Source organism: Salvelinus fontinalis, chromosome 40, assembly GCF_029448725.1.
Source record: "Salvelinus fontinalis isolate EN_2023a chromosome 40, ASM2944872v1, whole genome shotgun sequence".
NCBI classification, from domain to species: Eukaryota; Metazoa; Chordata; class Actinopteri; order Salmoniformes; family Salmonidae; genus Salvelinus; species Salvelinus fontinalis.
In genome coordinates, this window is record NC_074704.1 from 27,367,777 (window position 1) to 27,387,551 (window position 19,775).

The following is a 19,775-nucleotide window of genomic DNA, read 5'->3' on the forward strand; positions in this document are numbered from 1 at the left end:
GGTCAGCCATATCAGTTATGTTTTTTTAAAAAGGCAGTAAATGAGGATGAATGAACTGTTTCGCTGCCAGACAAGGCTCCGCTGATAGCCAGGTGTAGCAGTGGTAAGGATTCACTCCATGGTGCTGAAAGGAAAGCTCTGCTGTTGGGACAGCTTTATGTAGGCCCTAACAGTTTCTGGGCACCGCTTGTCGCCATTATAGTGCAATGAATGTATTGTTTAGTGTTGTGTTGTGTAGTAGCTTAGCTGGCATACATAAAAATAAAAAAAAAGTGGTTTACCCCAACAAGATTTAAATGCTAAAATCGCCACTGGTAATGATCATGCTGTTTAATCAGCTTCTTGATATGCCACACCTATCAGGTAGATGGATTATCTTGGCAAAGGAGAAATGCTCACTAACATGAATGTAAACAAATTTATGCTCCAAATTTGAGAGAAATAAGCTTTTTGTGCATATGGAACAATTCTGGGATATTTTATTTCAGCTCATGAAACATGGGTCCAACACTTTAGATTTATATTTTTGTTCAGTATATATTGCCCAATGTAAAACTTTCTGAATCCGATAAGTACCGTCGCAAAGACTGCATATTATGCAAAGAAAAGCTACAAGACTTACTCCCTTGGACAGGTCTAAGCAAATCGTGTTCGAAACAACATTGTCTTGGTCAATATCAGCTGGCAGGTTTTTAGTCACATCTGGACTGGGGGTTGACATAGCAAGGTTGTCTTTCAGCCATGACAGAGTCTTCAACCAAGAAACAGGAAAGGAAGAGGAAGTGAGGAAACAAGAGGAGGAAGTGACGTTTGGTTAACCCAGTGGGATGCATCCAGGCCCAAATGCAATCATTTGCAGATAAAGGAAAACTACAGCGCACTGGGGGTTCGCTCTCGATGTTTACACCGCACCAAAGTTGTAAACCCCGTTAAAATCAACAGACACTGTTCATGTCGCGGACATTGTCACTGGATATTTACTCTAAAGTATTAGTACTGGTACTGTAGTAGCAGACCACAAAAAACACCAGAAATCAATCCATAGCTACCTTATCAGCAGATGTGGTAGAATTTTGCAACTGAATACCAAGTTCCGATTGGGAATCTGGAGAACAAGTGTTCAAATGGGTTGTCTGGTCCTTTCTGCAAAGCAAGCACACACGTTCACTTAATGTTCTGCTTGAAGGGTCGTCAACAATTTAATCTGGTTTCAAAAAACAAGACGCTGATGAAAGTCTGTACCCTTGCCTCTCCGCACGCCGTCTTCCAATCAAGTCATCCAGACTGCTGGCGGTGTCACAGGAGACTCGGGCATAGATTTCAGAAGGCTGTTCTTCAACTTGACAAACAGTCAGCTTCCCGGGGACACCACAGTCTTTTGTGTTCTAAAAAAAAAGAGAGAGGAAATGACATAGGTCATTAGTAGGTCATATAATTAGAGTTCAAATACTATTTCACAGAGGTATCAAGTACCACCTACTCTGATGATTTACCCGTTTCATAACAGTTCACCCAAATTACACCACATATTACAGAATTACATATTCGTTGTTAATCGACTGCTTTGAAGGTAAGGAAACCTATATGTCATGTTGTCATTTGGGTGAACTGTCGTCATTTGAGTGAACTATCCCTTTAACTACTTTTAAAGAGAATTTCCTAGTTATTTGAAAAAATGGGTCTGCTGACCTCGAACCCTTTGAGACGGTTCTGTTCCTCTTTGATGTCCTTTCCTATGGTCCTCTGGGCCTCATGTTCCGAATCTCTGGTTTGACTGTGTGAGCCAGGTTCGTCGCAGGAGAAGTTTATGTCAAGGGTGGTGGGCAAATCTGGCCACTCGCTCCTGCATGGCAAAACATTATGGGTTACTTATTGTAACCCTGGTTCTATCAATGATAGTGACCCTACCCTACTTCATCCAGAAGGCCAGTTGACACTCTCAGTGCTAGGTTCATTGGTAATGAAATAGAACAGTTCATGTGAGTGACTGGGCTAAAATCGTGATAAAGCAAGAACAAGCTCACTGTAAACGACCATTCCAGCACACACGATTACCTCTGCACGTTGTTTTTGCTGTTGTTGTGATTGTGGTTTCGGATAGAGAACGAACTCAAAATTGTCTCGAGAAAAGTCACTGTCCGAAATGTTGACAACAACAAACATGCAGAGGTAATCATGTGTCCGGGAGTAGTCTTTTACAATGTACGATATTATGCTCATTCTCCACAGCAAACACTGGTGTACTGTATACACCCCGGTGATATACTAGGGAAATTGTGTTTCCTGAGGCTTCTATTTTCAGCCCCGCAAAGAAGATGAGAAAAAAGCATTGTGGTGCGGAGTGTTAAAAACAAAACACATACTGTATTTTAGTGCTTTTAATGGAGGCAGATTGGAAACAAAGGGGTAGATAGATGTGGGGGAGAGGTCAGAAGGGTGGACACGAAGATTGAACTCTGGACTCCAGGGCTGTGGTACATAGCGACGGGAGTGATACCACTTAACCACGGCACAGCACCTATTGTCATGCATTCGAGACAATATCTCCAAAGTGGATCCTTCGTGGCAGCTGCGGATGCCTGTTAGTCAGTTGCACTGTATATTCTTCAGGGTTTGAGTCATACCCACAAGTTTGAGCACTCCTCAACATGTCCAGAGCGCTTCTGCTTGGAGACGTGTCACGTGACTCAGAAATCACAGGATGAACAACATTGACTGGATCCCCCGGATAAGCTGAATTAGCTAATGACATGTTATGCAACCATGACAATCTGAACAGACAGAGGGCTTTGTCCTTGGAGTGACTGACTGGGGCTGGCAGGGGTATAAAGGAATGATGTCACCCCCCCTCTGAAGGGGTGAGGTCATGGTTTCAGGAAAGTGCTTTTGTTTTTGAAAGAGACTATAAAATAGAGAGGGAACAGCTGGGAGGAGTCAGACATCTTGGAATCAAAAAGGAACACTTTGTGTATGTCGGTTGTCTTTAATTCGAACGTTCTTTCCCGCCGGCGCCCGTGAAGGAAATCTATTTCCAGTTTTGACAGAAGAGAGCCTATTGCTGCCCGTACAACAAAAATACAGCGTTTGTGATGCTGATACACACGCGACAGAAATGGGCACACCTCTCCACACAGATGCTTGGAATGTGGGTCATCGGTTTATATTTCAAAGGTTTGATACCCTAAAGTTTTATGGTTCAATGGGTTAAGACATGTGTTAATGCCTCTGTAAACCATACAGTTTAAATCCAACATCTGAGGTAGAACATTTGTAATTAAACTTCCAAAATGTAACTTTAAAAAGGCAGAAGTGCATTTAACCCACAGTTGAATGACTAACATGGTAACTGACCAGTATACTTCTGTTCAACAAGCTTTATAAGCTACATCCATCTGTATCCCTGGTCACTAGGCCATACCATACTTATGAGGCACTCTGCACACATCTGCTGAAGAAATTAGGAGCAGGTTTATCGTATAGTATAATCTCCCCCAAAATGTCTTTCTCTATATTTATCTATATCTAATTTTACACATGTCGCTCCAACTTCTACACAGAACACTTTTACTGAGACACAGGGGCTTGCAAAATCCGTGTCATGTTTAAAGTTGGCGCATTGCATAACACAAAGAGAATGTCAAGAATGAATTCCCCTGAATTGATTCCATGGCGATTATTTGGACTGCATTTGTTATGAGTGAAACTCAGACTATGGCTTATTAGGGCAAGAATCATTTCAATGTGGGCTTCAGTTGCCATTAGGGCATTGGTTCTAATCCCAGAATGTCGTGTTAGTTACGCAACAAGAGTGTTAGTAGAAAAACAATCTTCTTCTTCACCGAGTATGTTTTCCATTTTTCCAATTGTAAACATCAAACCTTTTCATCTGGAACACATATTCCATATGAGTTCATCCAGACGTAAACTGTTAAGCAATGTTTATCAACGTGTTGGAAAGTTCGGAGTCGACGTGTGGGTTGGGTCAAAAGGGCTGCCCATTTTGTATCATTATACTGTAGCAACGGCTGGCTAATTCAGTTATTGGTGACCTCCATTATTGATTTTATTCAGCACTACCATATGTAAGCGATTTTATGGAGGGAAAAATAGCAATGGTGTGAAGTACTTTTAAGGAATACCTAGGATAGGATAAAGTAATCCTTCTAACCCCCCCCCCTTAAAAGAGTTAGATGCACTATTGTAAAGTGGTTGTTCCACTGGATATCATAAGGTGAATGCACCAATTTGTAAGTCGCTCTGGATAAGAGCGTCTGCTAAATGACTTAAATGTAAATGTAAATGTAAGTACAAATAAAAAATACATTTTTGGGGTAGCTTTTACTTTTACTTCACTACATTCCTAAAGAAAAGAATGTACTTTTTACTGCATACATTTTCCCTGACACCCAAAAGTACTCGTTACATTTTGAATGTTTTGCAGGACAGGAAAATGGTCCAATTCACACACTTATTAAGAGAATATCCCTGGTAATCTCTACTGCCTCTGATCTGGCAGACTCACTAAACACAAATGCTTCGTTTGTAAATTATGTCTTAGTGTGTCCATGGTTATCCGAAAGTAAATAAAAAAAACAGAAATGTTGCCATCTGGCTTGCAGATGGCATTTTAAATTTTATTTTTTCTTTCTTTTTTGATACTTAAGTATATTTTAGCAATTACATTTACTTTTGTTATTTAAAACCAAATACTTTAAGACTTTTACTCAAGTTGAATTTTACTGGGTGACTTTCACTTTTACTTGAGTCATTTTCCATTAAGACATCTTTATTTTTACTTAACTATGACAATTGGGTACTTTTTTCACCACTGACAAATAGGCTACAGGTAAGCAACCTGGTTGTCAGACTGTGGTTTCAGGAGGGAAATATACACAGTCTTCAATAGGGTTGAGTGATACAAACACATCCTCACTTGAACATTTGAACCTTGCCCCTAATTTAAATTGTATTTGTGAGTGTTTATTTCTATGTTAATTGTATTCCATGGTTCCTGCTTAACATACATTATTAATATCATGCCATAGTTGAGATCTCATTCCACCAATTCACCTGAACCAGTTAAGTGTGTAGTAATTGAGTGTTTGTGTCTGAATTGGTATTGGCTACTGAGTTGGTATTGAATTGGTATTGGCTCCCACTGAGATAATGAGCTACAGATGTTTAAATGTTTGTGGGAGAGTGCCAGTGGGGAAGAAGAGGTAAGCAACGATAGACCAGTGAAGGTTATAATTTTATTCTGGGGCTTAATAATCTTTTAGTCCATGTTTTTAACATTTTAGCTCTGCCATTTTGAAGCCTGTTTTTGTATTTATATATTTATTGAAAATAAATCTCCCAATTTGGAAGAAACCATTCCAGTTATTTTAGTAGAACCCTTTTTATGTGAAGGGAATTCAGGAACCATGTGTGAACGTTGCAAACATTCTCAAAATCCTTGGATGTTCGCATTTGATCTTACATTTATAGCAAATATTGCCATAATATATAGACACGATGATAGATGGCATCCTTGTAACACACCCCTAGATAATGTGATATTAGATCAGTGTTTCCCCGAGTACCCCCAACAACACACATTGTTGCCCTGGACAAGCACATCTGATTCTACTTCTCAAGTAATCAAGTTGAATCAGGTGTTTTTGTCCAAGGCTACAACGAATGTGTGCTGTTGGGGGTACTCCAGGACTGGAGTTAGGAAACACTATGTTATATAATAGAAGGACTTTATAGGATATCCTGAAATGGCACCCCATTATCTATGTAATGCACTACTTTTGATCAGAGTCGCATGGGCCTTGGTCAAAAATAGTGAACTACTGTATATAGGGAATAGGGTGCCATTAGAGCAAGGTTTCCCAAACTTGTTCCTCGGGACCACAAGGGGTGCACATTTAGTTTTTTGCCCTAGCACTACACAGCTGATTCAAATAATCAACTAATCATCAACCTTTGATAATTTGAATAGCTGTGTTGTGTAAGGGCAAAAACAAAAACGTGCACCCCTTGGGGTCCCGAGGACCAATTTTAGGAAACGCTGCATTAGAGAAACAGACAAACAAACAAACAATATGGGCTTTAGGACCCTTATTTACCCACTACCCTCCTGGAGAAGGCCCCAGCTCTCCTGCACCTCGGCCTGCTTCCGCGTCACTCTGGCAGCCAGGGTAGGGTGGAGGTCCGAAAGGCGTGAAACAGTCTCGTTCAGCATCTGGAGAGAGCATGGTCGAGGAGGGGATGGGGTTAGTGGATGGATGTGACACAATTCATTTACAGTTGATTTACAGTCTTGGAAAACGACCCACGCTCTTGAAAATGGAAGTCTACGGTTAGATTTAACACGGAAGTATAACATCACGTCATAGAAGACTTCTTCTATGGTTAAGGGGGAAACGCCTCAAAAAGATTCAGAGAAGGTCTCAAAGGGAGTATTCTATATTTTAGTGTTATGTTTCACTGTCTTATGATAGTTCCTCTGTGTTTCTCTCTACTTAGGATTGAGGTAGTATTGAGTACTGAGCAGGTGGCCTAGTGGTTAGAGCATTGGGCCAGTAACCGAAAGGTTGCTAGATCAAATCTCTGAGCTGACAATGTAAAAAAATCTGTCGTTCGGCCCCTGAACAAGGAAGTTTAACCCACTGTTCCTAGGCCGTCATCGTAAATAAGAATTTGTTCTTAACTGACTTGACTAGTTAGATAAAGGTTACAAAATGTGCTTAGACCATACATTACAGTTGTAGTGTATTCCTTTTCAATTCATATCGGAGTACATTTTAGTATTTTCAATGAGAACATTTGTAAACGACCGGTATTTCACTTGAAATGGAATTGAACACAACCCTGATGCATGAATGATGCACTGCTGCATTTCCCCATAAATGCATGAATTATTTTGAGCTCCATTCCCCATGTGCCACTCACCATGATTTGGCTGGCAATATTGTAGATCTCTGTCTGACCGCAGCTCTCCTGGTTATCTGATCCAGACAGGACGCTTCTCTACCAAACAAATAAAATAATATAGAGTCAATCGTTATGATACTAAGCATGTGTAATCACGTGGAATTACCAAAACAATGATAACCTGCAGAACCTTGGGACCACATTTCCACATGCCATTCAAATGATAACAACGAGGAACTATGGAGTAAAACGATCTTATATTTGGGGTTAGGATGTTATGATGGGGACATGATGATGTACTAAGCTCATGACGCATATATCTTTCAAGAATCAATCAAACATTTAACAGCATGTACATATTGCAGATTGTACCTTTAAAGGATCACTGGTGCAAAATAGGACTCTTGTCCAAATTCCTATTCTGCCTTTTTACCTTCCTGTTGATGGTGCAGATGATGGTGTCAGCCTGTTGGTAGAAGGAGGAGACGTCCAGAGCCAGTTTGAGGTCTTGGTGATAGTTTCTTAACAGTGACTGGAACCTCAGCCAGCTACCAAAAGAGACACAGTATCTAGTTCAGTGCTTTGGCAATGGGATCACAATGGGGTCAAATTCCCAGATATGACTTGAAATCCAAGATGGATGTTCAAGTCAGACCAAGTACTGTTACATAACATGGAAAGCTGTAGTTACATAGGCGTAGATAGGAAAACAACATGTCAACGGTAGCCATAACAAATAGACATCCATAGCACCAAGGACAAAGTATATGTAGCCTAGTCAAGGACTCTAACCCAGACGCTTAGAAGAAATCACAGTATGCCTTCCGAGAAACCATCAAACAGGCAAAGCGTCAATACAGGACTAAGGTTGAATCGTACTACACCGGCTCTGACGCTCGTCGGATGTGGCAGGGCTTGCAAACTATTACGGACTACAAAGGGAAGCACAGCCGCGAGCTGCCCAGTGACACGAGCCTACCAGACGAACTAAATATCTTATATGCTCGCTTCGAGGCAAGCAGCACTGAAGCATGCATGAGAGTATCAGCTGTTCCGGATGACTGTGTGATCATGCACTCCGTAGCCGATGTGAGTAAGACCTTAAAACGATTTAACATTCACAAGGCCAGACGGATTACCAGGACGTGCACTCAGAACATGCACTGACCAACTGGCAAGTGTCTTCAATGACATTTTCAACCTGTCCCTGACCGAGTTTGTAATACCAACATGTTCCAAGCAGACCTCCATAGTCCCTGTACCCAAGAACACCAAGGTAACCTACATAAATGACTATCGACCCATAGCACTCACGTCTGTATTCATGAAGTGCTTTGAAAGGCTGGTCACGGCTCAGATCAACACTAGTATCCCAGAAACCCTAGACCCTCTCCAATTTGCATACCGCCCCAACAGATCCACAGATGATGCAATCTCTATTGCACTCCACACTGCCCTTTCCCACCTGGAGAAAAGGAACGCCTACGTGAGAATTCTATTAATTGACCACAGCTCAGCGTTCAACACCATAGTGCCCTCAAAGCTCATCACTAAGCTAAGGACCCTGGGACTAAACACCTCCCTTCAACTAGATCCTGGACTTCCTGATGGGCCGCCCCCAGGTGGTAAGGGTAGGTAACAACACATTTGCCACGCTGATCATCAACACGGGGCCCCTTAGGGGTGCGTGCTCAGTCCCCTCCTGTACTCCCTGTTCACCCATGACTTCATGGCCAAGCACCAACATTAAGTTTGCCGACGACACAACAGTGGTAGGCCTGATCACCAACAACGATGAGACAGCCCTATAGAGAGGAGGTCAGAGACCTGGCAGTGTGGTGCCAGAATAACAACCTCTCCTTCAACGTGAAGATGATTGTGGACTACAGGAAAAGGAGGACCAAGCACGCCCCCATTCTCATCGACGGGGCTGTAGTGGAGCAGGTTGAGAGCTTCAAGTTGCTTGGTGTCCACATCACCAACAACCTAGCATGGTCCAAACACACCAAGACAGTCGTGAAGAGGGCATGACAACATCTATTCCCCCTCAGGAGACTGAAAAGATCTGTCATGGGTCCTCAGATCCTCAAAAAGTTCTACAGCTGCACCATCGAGAGCATCCTGACTGGTTGCATCACCGCCTGGTATGGCAACTGCTCAGTCTCCGACCGCAAGGCACTACAGAGGGTAGTGCGTACGGCTCAGTACATTACTGAGGCCAAGCTTCCTGCCATCCAGGACCTTTATACCAGGCGGTGTCAGAGAAAGACTCAAGCCACCCTAGTCATAGACTGTTCTTTCTGCTACCGCATGGCAAGTGCTACCGGAGTGCCAAGTCTAGGTCCAAAAGGCTTCTTAACAGCTTCCACCCCCAAGCCATAAGACTCCTGAACAGCTAATCAAATGGCTATCCAGACTATTTGCAATGACCCCCCCAGCCTCATTTTTATATTGCTGCTACTCACTGTTTATTATACATTCATAGTCACTTTACCTCTACCTACATGTACATATTATTTCAATGACCTCGGCTAACCGGTGCCCCCGCACATTGACTCTGTACCAGTACCCCCTGTTTATAGCCTCACTACTGTTATTTTTTATTGTTGCTCCTTAATTATTTGTTATTTTTCTATTTTTCTTTTTTACTTTCAATTTATTTTAGTAAATACTTTCTTAACACTTTTTCTTAAAACTGAATTGTTGGTTAAGGGTTTGCAAGTAAGCATTTCACAGTAAGGTCTACACCTGTTGTATTCGGCGCGTGTGACAAATAACATTTGATTTGATTGAGCCATAGAGGAATCAAAAAAACTCAAATAAAGCGCGAGTGGCCATGATTTATCATGAGTATATCACAGCTTAGGGGCCTCGAGTGCCTTGCTGTTATTGCTTTATGTTTTAATTAAAGTAAGGCGTTATTGATACATCTTGCTCAAACGGTCAAAAATGGGACTTACGTTTGGTTCACGGTGTTCTCTCCAGAAGGGATTTTGTTGCCTTCTATCTGTTGCAGTCTCTTCCTCTTCTCTCCCCTGTGGTCGGTCTCCGCGTCAAGCGTCTCGTACTGATGTCCATCCTATAGAGGACATTATAAAGGAAGAATCGGTGAACCAGTATACTCAATGCATGGTTCTGACACGTGAGGGCATGTATGTGGAGACAGTACAATATTGTAGGAAGTAAATGTAATTCATGTGTGGTGCATAAAGGCCCATGACATGATACCGTTTCTTTATCCATTCCAGGGTGCACATTTTTGTTTGAGCCCAGCACTAACACACCTGATTCCACTAATGAGTTGAGTCAGGTGTGTTAGTGCTGGGCTGGAACAACATATGTTTTATGGATCTGAGAAACACTGAACTATGAGCTTCACCATATCATGGACCTTTGTGCCCTACACATTGATTCATTAATTGAAGCGCAAACCTGTTTTATGTCCAGACTTCTCGTCGTCTGTATGAGGGAATTCTCAATGTCCTTTCGGTCTCGCTGTTGGGTCGGTGACGCGTCCTCTGGGTCCTGCAAAGGACATCCAAGGACACTACAGCCATACTTCAGATCCCAATACTTCCTCTTGAACCAAGAGTCCACCTGTATAGAAACACGATTGAGTAATTAACAAGTCTTTAAAATCAAGTTGATACGAAATTAGTTCAAGGGATGTTTACTGTAGCAGATATGCTCTTACAATAAAGTATCTATCCATGATGACATGAGTACATTTGATGAGTACTGTAGTGTGGAGATTACTGTTTATAAATACAGAAAATATACTGAAAAGAATATATAAAAATACACTGGAACACTGATTTAGGTGTTTGGCTAACTAAACAGTTTGGAACCTATGATTAAACACCTGGAAGTGAGCAAGAAAAAAGGAGTAAATGTACTATTATTGATAGTCGTTTGTTACAAAGTAAAACTGCAAAATAATCATATTATTGATAGTCAAAACAGAACAAGCCTGCAATATATCATGAAATACATTCCTTTACATTTCCCAATCTAATTTATACAGACATGTCAAATTGCAAACATTGCAGGTGCACTGAGAGACAGTTGCAAGCCTGTGGTACTCATCATTCTTGTGTTTCACAATTGCACAAATAAATGAAAAAGAAGTGATGAATTAAAAAGACGACTCTAGCTCCCACTCCTTACATTTCTTATTGGACAGTTAGTTCAATTTTACGACAGTCTGTAAACAAGATGAATTGGTCCCATGTGGGTAATATATATATATATATATATATATATATATATATATCAGTTGAAGTTGGAAGTTTACATACACTTAGGTTGGAGTCATTACAACTCGTTTTTCAACCGCTCCACAAATTTCTTGTTGACCAACTATAGTTTTGGCAAGTCGGTTAGGACATCTACTTTGTGCATGACACAAGTAATTTATCCAACAATTGTTTACAGACAGATTATTTCACTTATAATTCACTGTATCACAATTCCAGTGGGTCAGAAGTTTACATACACTAAGTTGACTGTGCCTTTAAACAGCTTGGAAAACTCCAGAAGATGATGTCATGGCTTTAGAAGCTTCTGATAGGCTAATTAACATAATTTGAGTCAATTGGAGGTGTACCAGTGGATGTATTTCAAGGCCTACCTTCAAACTCAGTGCCTCTTTGCTTGACATCATGGGAAAATCAAAAGAAATCAGCCTAGACCTCAGAAGAAAAATGTAGACCTCCACAAGTCTGGTTCATCCTTGGGAGTAATTTCCAAATGCCTGAAGGTACCACGTTAATCTGTACAAACAATAGTATGCAAGTATAAACACCATGGGACCATGCAGCCGTCATACCGATCACGAAGGAGACGAGTTCTGTCTCCTAGAGATGAATGTACTTTGGTGCGAAAAGTGCAAATCAATCCCAGAACAACAGCAAACGACCTCGTGAAGATGCTGGAGGAAACAGGTACAAAAGTATTTATATCCACAGTAAAACGAGTCATATATCAACATAACCTGAAAGGCCGCTCAGCAAGGAAGAAGCCACTGCTCCAAAACCGCCATAAAAAAAGCCTGACGGTTTGCAACTGCACATGAGGACAAAGATTGTACTTTTTGGAGAAATGTCCTCTGGTCTGATGAAATAAAAATAGAACTGTTTGGCCATAACGACCGTCGTTATGTTTGGTGGAAAAAGGGGGACGCTTGCAAGCCGAAGAACACCATCCCCAAACGTGAAGCACGGGGGTGGCAGCATCATGTTGTGGGGGTGCTTTGCTGCAGGAGGGACTGGTGCACTTCACAAAATAGATGGCATCATGAAGGCAGGAAAATTCTGTGGATATATTGAAGCAACATCTCAAGACCTTAGTCAGGAAGTTAAAGCTTGGTCGCAAATGGGTCTTCCAAATGGACAATGACCCCAAGCATACTTCCAAAGTTGTGGCAAAAAGGCTTAAGGACAACAAAGTCAAGGTATTGGAGTGGCCATCACAAAGCCCTGACCTCAATCCTATAGAACATCTATAAAAAAGCGTGTGCGAGCAAGGAGGCCTACAAACCTGACTCAGTTACAACAGCTCTGTCAGGAGGAATGGGCAAAAATTCACCCAACTTATTGTAGGAAGCTTGTGGAAGGCTACCCAAAACATTTGCCCCAAGTTAAACAATTTAAAGGCAAGGCTACCAAATACTAACTGAGTGTACGTAAACTTCTGACCCACTTGGAATGTGATGAAAGAAATAAAAGCTGGAAATAAATCAATCATTCTCTCTACTATTATTCTGACATTTCACATTCTTAAAATTAAGTGGTGATCCTAACTGACCTAAGACAGGTCATTTTTACGAGCATTAAATGTCAGGAATTGTGAAAAGCTGAGTTTAAATGTATTTGGCTAAAGTGTATGTAAACTCCCGACTTCAACTGCATATATATACACACTACAGTTCAAAAGTTTGTGGTCACAGAAATGTCCTTGTTTTTTAAAGAAAAGCACATTTTTTGTCCATTAAAATGACATCAAATTGATCAAAAATACAGCTTCATTAAATAGTACCCGCAAAACACCAGCCTCAACGTCAACAGTGAAGAAGCGACTCCGGGATGCTTGGTTGCTGATAACGGGCCTCTGTACGCCTATGTAGATATTCCATAAAAAATCAACCCTTTCCAGCTACAATAGTCATTTACAACATTAACAATGTCTACACTGTATTTTTTTATCAATTTGATGTTATTTTAATGAACAAAATTTTTTACTTTTCTTTCAAAACAAGGACATTTCTAAGTGACCCCAAACTTTTGAACGGTGATATATACACTGAACAAAAATATAAACACAACATATAAGGTGTTGGTCCCATGTTTCATGAGCTGAAATAAAAGATCTCAGAAATGTCGTGCCATTCATCTGCCGCTGTCACCTCCTATTTCAGCATGATAATGCACGGTGCCATGTCGCAAGGATCTCTACACAATTCCTGGAAGCTGAAAACATCCCAGTTCTTTTATGGACTGCACACTCACCAGACATCTCACCCATTGAGCATGTTTGGGATGCTCTGGATCGACGAGTAAGACAGCGTGTTCCAGCTCCCGCCAATATCCAGCGACTTTGCACAGTTATTGAAGAGGAGTGGGACAACATTCCACAGGCCACAATCAACAGCCTGATCAACTCTATGCGAAGGAGATGTGTCACGCTGGATGATGCAAATGGTGGTCACACCATATACTGACTGGTTTTCTGATCCACGCACCTACCATTTTACATATTCCCAGTGATATGAAATCCATAGATTAGGGCCTAACAAATGTATTTACATTTCCTTATATGAACTGTATCTCAGTAAAATCTTAGAAATAGTAGCATGTTGCGTTCATATTTTTGTTCAGTGTATATTTGAACCACCTGTGTGTAATATATTACAAAGGATTTCTGTATGGTCATTTAAGCATTTGCAATACATTGGCTGTCACAGGGATCCATGAGTTGTAGTGTAATGTATTAGGAATGTAGCTGTTATTCATTTATAAGTGCTGTTAAAAGTAACCATGATGTGTTATGAATGGTTATCGCATTTACTGCACTATGAGCATGGTCATGCATTATACAGATGGTTATCAGTATTTGTAACATAAAAATGTGAAAATAATGTTTTTTTTTTGCCATAGCTGTGAAATCACTACAGGCGATACATTCATTTCATTCCATTTACTTCTGCCACTTTGCAATTCTTCATTTTCTGCGAGCTCCAGAGCACTACTCCATCTCCATCTACTCCATGCGATTTCATAACCTTGTCTGTCGCCGTTCTCTCAATGCCATGCCAATACATTCTGTACTGATGACCTCATGCAAAACGTTGAATGATGCCTATTATCTTTCCGAGACCTCTTACATCATCACTGTATGTAGCTAAATCATGGAGCAACCTGCTGCTGGTTCCCTCCAGTCTCCACAATAATCTGAAACTTGTTAGGCCTGCCTGCTTTTCATCTTAGAAAGACGTTTGTTTTCCTGGAACGTAATGTACTGTATTTTCTGCAGTGAAATACAAACTTTGGTAACAGTTTACTTAAAGCTTGCAGTATGATGCAATGATAAGCTTGTATGTGAGCTTTTATCATGTTTTACAATAATGTGTCTCTGTAAGCCCTGTTGCAGAGGTTTCATGTAAGAACTGTTGCACAGGTTTCATCATGTTGCAAGATTTCCATGTGTGTAGTCCCAGCCACAGGTAGGCTACGAAAGACCACAACACTGAATGCACATACCCTGTAGTATTTGGATAGCTTGGCTGGCTAAAAACAATGTGTCTATTTAGTCGTGGGTACTTGAAAAGTTGAAAACTTCATGAGATGTTGTAACAGCGGTCCTCCTCCTCTTCGACCGAAAAGGAGGAGTATTGAGGGAACCAAGGCGCAGCGAAGTTTGAACACATATTTATTTAACAAAGACACGAACTTGTATAAACTAACAAAACAACAAAACGGTGAAGACAGACCTATACGACGAACTTACATAAAACAATAAGAACGCACGAATAGGACAATTAGACTACACAAACCGAACAAACCGTAACAGTCCCGTATGGTGCAAACAATTACACTGACACGGAAGACAATCACCCACAACGAACACTGTGACAACGCCTACCTAAATATGACTCTTAATTAGAGGAACGCCAAACACCTGCCTCTAATTAAGAGCCATACCAGGCAACCCAAAACCAACACAGAAACAGAAAACATAGAATGCCCACCCAACCTCACGTCCTGACCAACTAACACACATAACAAACTAACAGAAATAGGTCAGGAACGTGACAGATGTAGACATCATCATGAGAAACGGGGAAATGTACAGACGGATGCACAAAAACGGACCCCCAGAGCTAGACTCAATCCTGGTGAACAATGAAACGTGTCTACTAAACACAGCTTTGTGTGACTCAGCCAGCCCACCTACACAGGGCCGAGATGAAGAACGAAGAGAGCCAAAGCCATGATCTCATCTCAAAATAATTGCTCCTCTTTCTCGCTGTTGGGGCGTTCCTTTCCCCCTCCCACTGTCCTTTTGCTAGTTGCACGCTCAGCATTGAAAACTGTGACCACGGGACTGTCGTCTGTATAAATATCTAACTTAATTTTCCGGTTTACTTCATATGAATATCATGCTTTCTGAGTGCATAAAATATGCATCTTAACATGGTATGTGATAATAAGTACACGATCTTCCTCGTCTGTAAGCTTATTTTGGTATGCTTGTGCCACTGGAGTGGAACTTATGGAACGTGTGGAGTTACATTTCAAAATAGTTGTTCAATGTCGCCATTAAATACAATCAGGATCCCCTTTAAATTCCGAAAGGCACTCGCAAATATTGAAATAACCCGTTTGCCAGCTGTGGATCTGGAGAAACACTTAATCACAGGTACCAACTTCAGTTTGGCATCATTATATCCGCCAACGCAATGTGCCTGTTTGCTATTTTTATCGCGCAACCCCTTCATTTATGGAATTGGGAGTCGTTTATTCTGTGGAAATAACCAGTTCATCCGAAACGTGGCCTTTTGCCTAGCTTAATGAAAGCCTGCTGATGATCTCATGGCTCCAGAGTACAGTGTGGATAATGCAACACTGAGGTAATAGTGCACACATTGTGTGTGTGTGTGTGTGTAGGTTCCATGCTGGAACAATGCACGTTATGGTGTGTGTGTGTGTGTGTGTGTGTGTGTGTGTGTGTGTGTGTGTGTGTGTGTGTGTGTGTGTGTGTGTGTGTGTGTGTGTGTGTGTGTGTGTGTGTGTGTGAAGGTTTCATGCTGGAACAATGCACATTATGTTGGTGTTTATATCACGTTGTTTTTGGTAACAGCTGAAAAAAAGCATACTGTGTTGCAGGGTGGAAGGCGTCCAACGGAAAGATCCTGGTGTTGTTACTCAGCTTAGCCAGTAACGCAAATCCAGTAATTATTAGTATGTTAAAAAACACTATTACGTAATGAGAGCATCACATAGTATGTGAAATGAGGGAGAAAAACAAAACATTACTTACACTGGGTTTTGTGGTCATGGATTTAATTCCCAATCCTCCTATTGCCTTTTGGCTCTGGACTTACTTTCTTTAAAGTAAACAAGTCAATTCATTTGCTTTCAGAAAGCTCGAGAATGGTTAACACTGGTCACATTGACCAACAGAAAACAAAACAAATGTCCATAACACTGGTTGAGACATTCACCATTTTAAAGTCAATTGATTTGAACCAAGTGATTTGAAATGTACATTAGTTGGTGCTGGCTTGTAGCCTATCCCAACTCAATAACATGTGAGACACCATGAATAAAACAACTGTAATCCAAGGTTACCTTAGACTGAGAGTTGGACCTCTTATCCAAGTCGTCCTCTACCATCAAGGATGGCGGTTTTGGGTGAACACTGTTGCAGTTGCTTCGGATGGTCTCTGACGTGGATCTAACTGAGGTGGCCAGGTCAGAGTCACACACGGACACGTCGGGGACTGTCTCGACGTTCCGGCAAATAGCAATCTTCCTGATGGATCTAGAGGATGCAGTGGGGGACACAGAATTCCTGTCCTCCTCCACTCTCTCATCCTGATGTCCCTCTGGTGTTGAAGCGTAGACCTGGGGGGCCACTTGTGGGAGTTCCGAGTCCCCAGGCCACCCCTGGGACTGGCCCACGTAAAGGGACATTTGGTCGTGTAGCTCCAACTTTTTCGGAGCAGCAGACTTCGGCAGATAGACGTCCACGAACTCCTGGCATTTGGCTTCGGAGGGGACAGACAGCCTGGTCCCAATGGTAAAGGGTTGGATTTTTCTGACGACACCCTCAGACATGGTTTTTGATAGCTGTGCAGTTTCGTCTAGATGGGCATACTGTGACAAGAATCACAAAACAATACAGATATCTCACCTCATGTACTGCAATGTCCAGTATCAGAAGTTAAAAATTTGAGGAAAAATAAGACGAATCCTCGAATAAACAACGCTCTTTTACCCCCAAAAAATTGTCAAACGCAAAACTCACTCAAATAGCCACCCGCCTCCTTGCACCTCATGGAGAGGAAGACAAGTACAGGACACACAATAGAACGTACCCTCCTGTCTGTTTCGAAGCTATCCACTGAGCTACAGCGCCTGTGTCATGTCAGGGGAAACCAATATGAGGAGGGAGGAGTGCCTCTTCTGAGCAACCACCAAGCAGAGAGAGAGAACTGAGTGAATAGAGAGAGAGAGAGAGAGAGAGAGAGAGAGAGAGAGAGAGAACTGAGTGAATAGAGAGACAGAGAGAGACAGAGAGAGAGAGACAGAGAGAGAGAGAGAACTGAGTGAATAGAGAGAGAGAGACGTCATGCCAATAAAGCAAATTGAATTGAATTGAATTGAATTGAGAGAGAGAGAGAGAGAAAATTGAGTGAATAGAGAGAGAGAGAAAATTGAGTGAATAGAGAGAGAGAGAGAGAACTGAGTGAATAGAGAGAGAAAGAGAACTGAGTGAAGAGAGAGAGGGAGAGAGGGAGACAGAGAGACAGAGAGACAGAGAGACAGAGAGACAGAGAGACAGAGAGACAGAGAGAGAGAGAGAGAGAGAGAGAGAGAGAGAGAGAGAGAGAGAGAGAGAGAGAGAGAGAGAGAGAGAGAGAGAAAAGGGAAAGTGTCTGGCTTGCTGCCTGGGTGCTCTCTTAGAAAAAATAGGAAGGGAAAGAGAGGGGGGAAGTTTCATTAGAGGAGTGAGGTCACCACTTTCTGTCAAGGGCTGGGCAGAGTCAGAGTGACTGAGGGTTGTAAAACTGGAGCTGTAAAAACTTCCTCCCTAAACAAAAAGCTCCATGCTCAGATATGAGTAGAGTAACAGAGGGGTAAAATGCTCTCTTGCGCTCTCTCTCGCTCTCACTCTGGTCTCGCCTGCTCACAGCTGGACAATGAGGTCATGCTTTTAACAAGAACAACAAACATGAAGCACCTCTAGATCTCACGTCTGCAGTCTGCTCTCTCTCTCTCTCTCTTTCTCCCTATCTCTCTTTATTTCTCTCCATAACTGGTCAAATTGTCAAATGTTTACTCTACAAAGACTAAAAGGTGAGGGTATTTGCTTGTCCTCAAACACGCCTCAAGAATCCATTGTCTTTTCTAACAGTTTTCACACTTTTTCATAACATAACATCCCTAGGAGTTTGTTTTGAGGAGTAACAAAATCCAATGCAATTTCCCACTTATTTTTCTAATCCCACGTTCACAGTCCAAACATTTACAGACACACATAGGAAACACATTGTGCTTACTCAGGCCTCAGGCTTCCACTTGATTTGAACCAGGTGTCCTATCTATGGGTCAAACTACATCAGGCTACTACTGTAACATCCTCTGTCCTTCTTTGGCAATCACTTACAGGTATTTTCCATGTTATAAGCCATAGGCCTATACTGTATGTGGACTGGGACTTATACAATGTTGTTTGTTCTTATAGGAACAGGAGAAAATACCTGTTTTTGTTTCATGAAGATGGATTGGGGGTTTGTAGAAAGAAGATTACTTTTGTTTTCTCAGATATTTCCCTGTGTAATACTATACTCTGGTGGAACTGTGTTCACATATTTGGCTTGTACAAGATGTGGGGAAATTCCCTCGTTGATTTATGAACGCGACACAATTACACCGTGCTAACTTGCTCGCTCTCACAAATAAACACCCTTCTCGTGTTTTGTATTTCACCCTTACACCCCACGCCCCCTTTGTCTCGAGGCTCAACTGAAGTCAATTGACTTAGGGTCAACGCCATGACGACCAAAAATACTTAAGGCGTGAAACAGCCCTGTCCATTTACTGTTCCAAGAACCAACCGTCTTATGTGCACTGTAGCTGCATGACCTCGAATTCCTATGGCTATAGCTCACCCCTTACAATGACAGCTCTTGTTTAGCTGATAGCAAGAACAAAGAGTTCAGTCACATACTCCTGCGTTTCCAACACTTATACCAACATGGGTTACTAGACATTTTCATTTTGCCATGATGCTAATGAAACATTAAGCATTCCACGAATACATTTCAATATGCAGTATTTTAATATAAATCTGACCATCTTGATCCTACCATAACACAAACTCTATGGGGTGGTTTCGCGGACACAGATTAAGCCTAATCCTAGACAATTTTTCACTTTTAAACTGGACAAATTTCTATTACAGACATGCTTTAAAATAGTCTCAGACTTGCCATAGTCTAGATTTAAAAAGTCTGATTTCCAGAAGGACGATTATAATTCATTTTGATCTTTTTTTTATTTTTTTTATTTCACCCTTATTTAACCAGGTAGGCTAGTTGAGAACAAGTTCTCATTTACAACTGCGACCTG

General features: G+C 41.5%; 1 protein-coding gene across 4 annotated transcripts in view; it reads right to left on the minus strand.

Moving 5' to 3' along the window:
- Positions 1–17,735, minus strand: part of LOC129839147 (uncharacterized) — a 34,866-nt gene extending 17,131 nt beyond the window's left edge. The window contains exons 1-11 of one of the 4 annotated variants that reach the window (XM_055906426.1): positions 17,519–17,735; positions 16,770–17,297; positions 10,354–10,518; positions 9,882–10,000; positions 7,355–7,469; positions 6,940–7,017; positions 6,114–6,229; positions 1,690–1,843; positions 1,243–1,385; positions 1,050–1,143; positions 623–751 (exon numbers count right to left, since the gene is read on the minus strand). In XM_055906426.1, the coding sequence (XP_055762401.1) occupies positions 623–751; positions 1,050–1,143; positions 1,243–1,385; positions 1,690–1,843; positions 6,114–6,229; positions 6,940–7,017; positions 7,355–7,469; positions 9,882–10,000; positions 10,354–10,518; positions 16,770–17,258 (1,602 nt within the window). In that variant the 5' untranslated portion in view covers positions 17,259–17,297; positions 17,519–17,735. Of the gene's footprint in view, positions 1–622; positions 752–1,049; positions 1,144–1,242; positions 1,386–1,689; positions 1,844–6,113; positions 6,230–6,939; positions 7,018–7,354; positions 7,470–9,881; positions 10,001–10,353; positions 10,519–16,458; positions 16,526–16,769 lie in introns of all 4 variants that reach the window. The other 3 variants (XM_055906425.1, XM_055906429.1, XM_055906427.1) reach the window with 3 other exon arrangements.
- Positions 17,736–19,775: the final 2,040 nt, after the last annotated feature.